Source organism: Mercenaria mercenaria, unplaced genomic scaffold (assembly GCF_021730395.1).
Source record: "Mercenaria mercenaria strain notata unplaced genomic scaffold, MADL_Memer_1 contig_2209, whole genome shotgun sequence".
Classification (NCBI taxonomy): domain Eukaryota; kingdom Metazoa; phylum Mollusca; class Bivalvia; order Venerida; family Veneridae; genus Mercenaria; species Mercenaria mercenaria.
The window spans coordinates 6733-15460 of NW_026460253.1; the positions used below are offsets into that span (position 1 = coordinate 6733).

Sequence of the window (8728 nt, forward strand, 5' to 3'; positions counted from 1 at the left end):
AAAATTGTAACCTCTAGAATGTTAGCAAACTTTCTCTTTGATTTGACCTGGTGACCTAGTTTCTGACCCCAGATGACCCAGTATCAAATTCTTCTAAGATTTTTTTGAGAGTAACATTCTGACCATGTTTCCTTAAAACTGAACCAAGATTGTGACCTCTAGAATGTTAACAAGCTTTTTCTTTGATTTGACCTGGTGACCTAGTTTTTGATCCCAGACAACCCAGTATCAAACTTGTCCAATATTTTATTAAGGGTAACATTCTGACCAAGTTTCATTTAGTTTGGGCCAAAATTGTGACCTTTAGAGTGTTAACACGCTTTTCCTTTGATTTGATCTGGTGACCTAGTTTTTGACCCCAGTTGACCCAATATCAAACTCGTCCATCGATTTTACTGAGGGTAACATTCTGACAAAGTTTCATTAAGATTAGGCTAAAATTGTGACCTCTTAGAGTGTTAAAAGTCAAATTGTTGACGACGACGGACGACGGACACAGGGCGATCACAAAAGCTCGACTTGAACACTTCGTGCTCAGGTGAGCTAAAAATACAGAGGCATGTTTCATAATCAAATAGATGAAAACTGGACACCTATATTTGATATTGAACGGACATATACATACAACAAGAAGACTTTTAGGTAAATTCAGTTTCCTTTACAACCATCTGCAGGACGTTCACAAGGACACGAGGAACTACCTTTGATAGTTGTTATTACCCTTAATGTTGTTACTGACTTATCACAAGGGAGAACACGAAAAGTTTCGCAACTTCACTTTGTCGCACTAAGTAGTGTAAGATCCCTAGAGAAGATTCAGGATCTCAATTTGGAGGAACAAACTTTACAAATCGATGAACAAGTTAAAACTAATATGGAGAGACTGCATAAAGATGCTTCTCTAGAATTTTGTTGCATTCCTTTGAAATTTATTCATTCAAACATGCATTTTAAAATAACTTTCAATAATTGCAGATCATTGCAAAAGCATTTCAGTGATGTGAAACATAGAAACATGATAAAGATTTGATGTCCTGTGATATTCTTGGATTTGCAGAAACTCGATTACACAAGAATGATGATGATACTTATTATCAGATACAGGGATATTATCAAGTACGCAATAATCAGTGTTACAAATCAGCATCAGAGAGACCTCCGCATGGGTTGGCCATTTATGTCAAAGATGATGTTGTTATAAAATCTACAGCCAAATTTAGCTCTGCAAGTATTGAATTTGTTGTTGCAAGATAATTAAATGAAATGCAAGTTTTTGTGTTTCATAAATCACCAAAAATGACGGATACTGCCCTTGGCTCTGTTTTGACAGAAAAACCTTTTCCCCTTTTGGCACATCGTAAAAGATAATAGGTAAGGGTAGATTCCCCGTAAGCACAGAGCATCAAATCCACAGCCCCAAAGCCACGCATTTACATTCGTGGGGGGGGGGGGGGTGGATTTTAGTATAGCTGTTTCAAAATGCCATGAAGGTGTTTTGCAGTATTTGTATGAAAACCTTGACTGTAGATTACTTATAACGAACCTACAACTGATAATTTATCTACATTAGACTAAGTAATAACAAATGTTGATGCCACAGTTGGAACAGTAGAAACTTAATGTAATGGTCAGATCAAGCATAGATCTGTCATGTGATTTTAGCAAAAAAATTGCAAAGAAAATAAGGAAAATAGCTCTACAGAGCAAAAAAAACCTGAGGACTATTTGCATCAGCCATTATGCGACTACCATTTTTTTTTCGCGCCATTTTTCTATTTAGTGTCTGTATGCCTATAAGGAAAACTTTTTTCTCTGACACTGTGCCAGTTTCATTTGAAAAGTACAAGAAACCCAAATGCATGGAAAAATACAAGGTTTTAGCTTGATATCAACAGTTTCCAAGTTTTTACGGCATTTTCAGTACCATAAGACAAAGCGTCAGATTTTGTCAAAAATAGCTGTCGCGACATCATTTTGAAGCAGTTACCCAAAATGCAGCCTTGTTTTGCCCTGTTTTGACATTTTCTACTCTGATCTGCATGCAAATTACACATTTAAACTGTTAAATATGTTCACTTTTACCTCTGATGGCCAGAAAATAGTAATCAGTAGCCTATAAATATGCAATTTTTGAAAAAAATACACTCAAAACACTGAAAATGTGATATTTTTGGGTTTTATCCTCATTTTCAACAAAATTGCAATTAATTTGTCATTTTCTATCAAATTCTAATCAAAGTAGCCCATTCCCACCATCATCTGGCCAGATTTCATTTTTTACCAATGTTATCTTATTACAAAAGCGAGTTTTAAACATCCCGGTTTATTTTATATAGTGTCAAACAAACCATTAATTAAAATGCTTGTTATCTTGTTTCAACTTATAAAGTTTATTAAGTATATCGCTGTCATGCAGTGATATCGATTTTCAACGACCTTGTACTTTGCAATGTACAATCAATCGTGAAAGAACGGGTATTTCCGTTTCACTGTTATCAATACGTATATTGCGTACCATAAAAGCCGAGGTGATCAAATTGACGTGTACAAACATACTCGTAACTATGTATGAGTTTTTGGCTATTTTAGTTTAAAACCTAGGCTAAAGTGAAACAAAAACTGTTCTAACACGTCTAATAGAAGTAAATTACACTTTTTAATGGAAGTCGCTGGTAGGAAGTTGGAAACAGAAGAAGGAACTTTAAGCGATGTGTTTTGTGAACCATGTCAGGTAGAAAATAAGAAAACTGAAGCAAATGGAGCATGTCGGGAATGTAAAGAGTACATGTGTACCACATGCTTCCGGCATCACCTTAAAGCTAAACATTGTAGAAATCATGTGTTACTTTCATCAGTCGCTTCAATGTCGCTGGAAAGCAGTACAGAAGACGCGGAAAAATGCGAGAAACACGATAATGAACCCATAAAATTCTACTGTCGTACACATGAAATCGTAGGCTGTGGCGACTGTATAGTGCTAGGACATGCAAATTGTAAGCCAGAATATATCAAAGACCTAGCGAAAACGTTCAAAAATGGAGACGAATTCAAAAACGTAATGGAGAAACTAAAAATATTTGAAACGCATGAGAAGGAAAGTGGGGAGACAATTAAAAAGAATAAGGACGAAGCTCTATCAATGTATGACAGAGCTTTGAAGGAAATTCGGCAATTCAGATCAGATATAAATATCTATCTGGACAAAGCAGAAGCAAATATCTTATCTGAGGTAGAAAAGCTAGCTACGGAAAATACAAAAATGCAGAGAAAGCTCGAGCAAGACGTAAAGGTGTTGACATCAGAAATCGAGGAAGTAAAACAAAAGCTTAACACGCAGCTGTATCATGGGAATTCATTGTTTATCAATGCAATTAGGTGCAAGTCTAAATTCGATGACATTGAAAAGATGCATGCGAAAATAAAGCAAGAACATAGCGTGAAAAGGTTTCAGTTTAATCGTGACGAGAATATCTCTGGAATATTACAAGCTGCACAACAATTGGGGAAACTGAGGGTTGATTCCGGTCTCGATGGAAGTAAGTATGAAAATACGAATTCTGGAATACAAAAAATCTGCAGATCCACTTGAAAATCTAGGAACTAGAGGTAAGTAAATGATATCTAGACTGGATAACGGGTGTTATGACAATCGTTTCCCTCTACATGAAACTAGCTCTAACATTTTATAAAGTAACAAAACTCTTAAGATAATATATTATTGATCTAACTATGTTTTATAAAACTTGCTAATGATAATAATCTATTTAATGATACGAGGTTACTGACAGTATCATAACCTCTCATAGCACTCAATCCAACAAATTCTGTAACAAGTTTGATATATTGCTTTCTATCTTTTTGTAGATTTTATAACCTTACATAAACTAATGTCTAAGGAATCATATTAACAAATTCTGTAACAAGTTTGACATGTTGCTTTCCATCTTTTTTTTAAAAAAGATTTTATTACATAACATAAACTGATGTCTAAGGAATAATATTTTTTTGTAATTCCGTGTTTAAAGTATTTTAATAATGATACCAAGTTTTCTTTTTGTCAAGATGTGAGACCTGTTTTTCCTTTGTCAGCCAGTCCGCATGAGTAAGACCGTTTCGAGATTGTGTTAGAATTGTCTAAGGATATGTATTTGCCTAATTTTACAATTCACAACTCTAGCTCATTTCAAGAGATGTTTGTTCTTCTAGATATTTCAACTTATTATTCAAAATACGACTGAATCTAATTTTAATTATATTAAATTTGGCAAAACTCTGTAGCAATTAAAATTAAGTTAGCATTATCATTTACAAAATGCATTTCTTGGACTGAAGTTCATCCGACAAGGATTGAGGGGTGTTTAATATTTGATTACCTGTTATAAAATGACACAATCTAACCGAGTCTGGTATTATTATTTTTGGCGATCTATGCTTAAAAAGAATATGCTTATATATCTTATTGAACCTATGCCTTCTTGATTGTTTACAATAAGATTTTCTACATGAACATAGTTCCAACATACAATATGATCTTCGGTTATTTTGTTTTGCTCATTTGCTCATTGTACGAATATGTCGGTTTGTCGGTCGGTACACCCTTTGGTTTTCCATAAAGTAATAGAGAATGATTGGTCTCACAACAACCAAACTTCATAGGATGACCCTGTAGGTTTTGGGGGTCGGTAGGTAGAATTTCAATGTAATAGTGACCGTTCGACTCAAAACGTTTTCCATTCATTACCAAAAGAACGCTTTGGACTAAAGTCAATCCTCATAGAATGATTGCCTGTGGTCAGTAGATGAACCCTGTTATTTATGATGTCAGTATGTCAATGGGGAGCAATAGCCAAGTGGATACAGTGTTGCTTGATCAATCCGGGTTCGTTGGTTCGAGCCCCACTGTGGTCACAAACATGCATTCTTGAGTACTGGTTTTTCCAGGAAGCGGAACTGGAGAGTTGTTGAAATAAGCTTGGAGTTTTGATCACAACTGAGCTAATATAAAATACCATAAACTAGTAGGTTACAGTGGATACGAGACTGAAAACGGGTTGCGCTCAATACGTAAAAACGAGTTAGCCTACACTCATCAAATTTATAGTTGCCTGTTTTAAGAGTCAGTAAATAAGGGTCAGGGTCAAACTGATCGGCTCGAGAACACTTAAAACCTTCCTTTACAGATTTTTTGCCAGTCAACAGGTCGGTAGGTCAAAGATAAATCATGGTTAAAAGTGACATTGAAAACAGTTTCCGATCAATGTCTGAAGTACGTTTGGCCATTCAGATTTCTTAGACAGATTGTCATGGGATGACTCATATTGTTTTGGAGTGGGGAGAGTGTGGGGATGTCAAGGGTTGATGTTACAGTAAACCTTGAGTTTGATAACGTTTTTTATCAGCTACTGAAGAAATCTTAATTGAGCCTATGACCACCAATCCCAATAGGATAGTTGCCTTTACTAAGAACATTAGCCTGGCTCCCTCTGAAATAGCACATCTTATCTGATGGCTAAACCATAAAGCCCCTATATTTGAAGTCAGGGACAATAAAAATGTCAGTTAAGAAACAGCCTCTTGGAGCTACTTCCTCTGTTAATGAAGAAACCTATGTCAAAAATCAAAACAGAAAAAACCAAAATCCAAAACCCAAAGCAAACCCCCAAAGAAAAAGTCAAAGAAAAGTAATATGATAGATTTAGGTAATTTGTCCTCTGAGGACGTTGCAAATTTGAAGAAAAAAATAGGTCTGGGCTTGTCCACTGGTATGCACCCAGAAAACTGTTATGATGAAGCATATTTAAGCCAGATTATGACGATTTTGAGAGTTATAATCAACCTAGACCAAATTTAAGGACACAAATAGATGCGGAGGACGTTTCAGACTCTGATTTGTCTTACAGGCAAAGCCAAGATAATTTTGTACAAGATAAAACATGTCACAAAATATGTTAAATGCAATGTTTGGCAGTGATTCAAAAGAAAACACGGATCCTTCTGATACTGAATGGTATATATGCCAAAACTAAAATCTGTGGTCAAGGGGACCCAATTGTTTCATCGTTAGCCTCTTTTATCAATACTGCTTGTACCACACAGTGTGATATAGAGTACATGGTGTCGCAATATAACGTCCCTCCAAATTGTGACAACTTGTGTCCACTTTTGATAAATTTAGAGATTTGAAAAATTCTCGATAAGAAGCCCAAAATTTATGATAGAATACTAGTTGAGATACAAAATCTGGTTGCGACAGGTGTTACCTCTATTATAAAGTTGGTTGATTTACTGAAAGAGGTTATGTCGAAAAATGACCTGTTTGTCGGTATAAATTCACATGGGACGTTTCAGTAGTGTTGAAATATCTTAAAAGTCTATTACCTTTAGAGGATTTAAATCTAAGAATGTTGACTTTTAAACTCACTGCACTTATTGCTTTGACAACAACTCCCAGAGCTCAAACTTTGGTGTCTTTGAAGATCATGTACATTTTGGTGACAGTAAGATTCAGTTCTTCTTTCCATATTTATTGAAAACTACAAGTAAAGGTCAGGTAGACCTAAAATTTTTGTATTGAAACTGGAACATTACCCAGATGAATCTTTGTGTGTTATGCATACTTTGACTTATTATGTAAAACAGACTGAAAATCTGAGGAATTCTAGACAACTCCTTGTTTCTTACGCGACGACTTATAAAGCCGTATCTACAAATACTATAGCCAGATGGCTTAAGACAGTGCTTAGTTTAGCATGGATAGACAGTGATTTCTTTAAGGCACATTCAGCTTTAGTGTCAACGGCATATAGTAAATGCTTTATGCAAACTATTTTGAGTACTGTTGATTGGAGTAATGAGAAAAATGTTTATAAATTCTATTTTAGAAATGTTATTCCATCAAAATTATCTTTCGCTGAAGCAGTTTTGAGCAAAAAGTAGGTGTTGTGCCCTTTATATGTAGTGATTGATATATATTATTTAGATTAGAGGTTTGACTGTTTGATCAGAACTTAATGAATTTTGTTCTGGAATATTTTTCAGCATTATATATAATGAAATATATGTTGGATTACTTGGAATAAAAGTATATTTATTTCTCTTTATTATTGTACTCTTTGTTGACGATACTGTGCTGAAGGCTTTATGAAAAATAATTTGCCCTCATCCAAGCGTTAATGATGGATGAGGGGCATTATTTGAGTAAAGCCGGAGGCCGAGCATGTATGAACCCTCCCTTTATGAACCCTATATATATATATATATATATGTGTGTGTGTGTGTGTGTGTGTGTGTGTGTGTGTGTGTGCGTGTGTGTGTGTGTGTGTGTTATGGTAAAGTATGATTCCCAACCCTTGTATTCTTGTATTGTAATCGCCGACAAGACTTTGCTTTAAACTATGATTTCAGCTGTTCACCGCTTCCGGTGCATGGAGCGGTCACGTGATACACTTTTTCAGTACCTTTAATGCGCACTTCTTAACGGTATCGGCAGAACATCTTGCTGTTCATACATTCTCGTTCTCCAGCTTTACTCAAATAATGCCCATCATCCATCACTAACGCTTGGATGAGGGCACATTTACCTGGCATGCGATAGGAACATGCCGATTTCGATAGAATGCAAAGTGATACATATCGAAATGCAGTAGGTAAAAGTAAGCATGTTGTAAGCACGTTGCTGTTGAGAATAGGTACTAGAAAAGGAAAAAGGATTAGCACTAATTATATTTGGACTTCTTGTGACTAGACTAGCGGAGCCTTACATTCTTTTTGGTAGTGATCAGCCTATAAGAAATTGTTTTTTGTTTGATTTTTCCATGAATTTCATTCATTCTCAAGGTACACCTATTTTACAATGAGTCTGCTTAGTTTTGTTGTAAAATATTGAGAAAATCTAGAGAAATGTCAATTTATTACAGGTCACCCCCATCCCAAACAATACGCGAAATTTAGCCCCGAGCAAGTAATATTTCAATTTGCTTTACCTTATTCGTGCAATTTTCATTCAAGATCCATTTGATTGTTACGGTGTTTGTCATTTTAATTCAGAAACATACTATTTTTAATAATGTTTAGACCATTGCAGTGCAAAAATATGAGAAAATATATTTACTAGGTCCTAAAACCGACCAAAATTGAGCCAACTGGTCAAAAATTCCAAAAACACAAGAAATTGAAGATTTTGCAGCCATTTGTCACCATTTTACATCATAAAGAATAGATTAATGGCATTTTCACTGATTTTCGAGGAGTTTGACAAAATACCATGTGTTACCCCTTATAAAGTTCGTCGGAAGTTGTTAAAAATCGCACTCTAGCGGACTAGAGCTCACAGGAATTACTTCTCTCCGCAGTGAATACAGAACTTCATTCGAATTGAGTTGATACAAAAATGATTCAGTGACATTTTTTTTTTAATTTGCAGAACCGAAATCAAAGGACTTTGTGACAGGTGTACGTGTACGTCGAGGTCCTGATTGGAAAAGTAGAATATATGGAAATCAGGTTAGATATTTGTAAAAATCATGCCATCTAAATTCTAAACGCCTTTGATTTATTGTTAACATTTTACTAGACGTGTAGTACTTGTTTATCAGCATCTAGGGTGAAATTTTTTCACATTGAATATTTTCAAATACTTTATTGAGTTCGCAACAATAGTTTATAAAATAAATTTCGCTGAATTGGATTAAACTCAAGGACCTGGAAATGAAAAAGATGCAAGAAGATT

At 35.1% G+C, this 8728-nt stretch overlaps 1 protein-coding gene across 1 annotated transcript; it reads left to right on the top strand.

Annotated features, from left to right (window-relative positions):
• Positions 1-2659: 2659 nt before the first annotated feature.
• Positions 2660-8517, top strand: LOC128552257 (transcription intermediary factor 1-alpha-like). The gene is made up of 2 exons (XM_053533286.1): positions 2660-3536; positions 8423-8517. Exons 1-2 carry the CDS (start codon positions 2660-2662, stop codon positions 8515-8517), a joined length of 972 nt encoding a protein of 323 aa, XP_053389261.1.
• Positions 8518-8728: the final 211 nt, after the last annotated feature.

Excerpts from the sequence above, each read along its gene's own strand:
- LOC128552257 (XM_053533286.1), top strand. The coding sequence starts at position 2,660 with ATGGAAGTCGCTGGTAGGAAGTTGGAAACAGAAGAAGGAACTTTAAGC. Across the intron at positions 3,537-8,422 it reads TGATTCCGGTCTCGATGGAA|AACCGAAATCAAAGGACTTT; the intron begins GTAAGTATGAAA and ends TTTAATTTGCAG.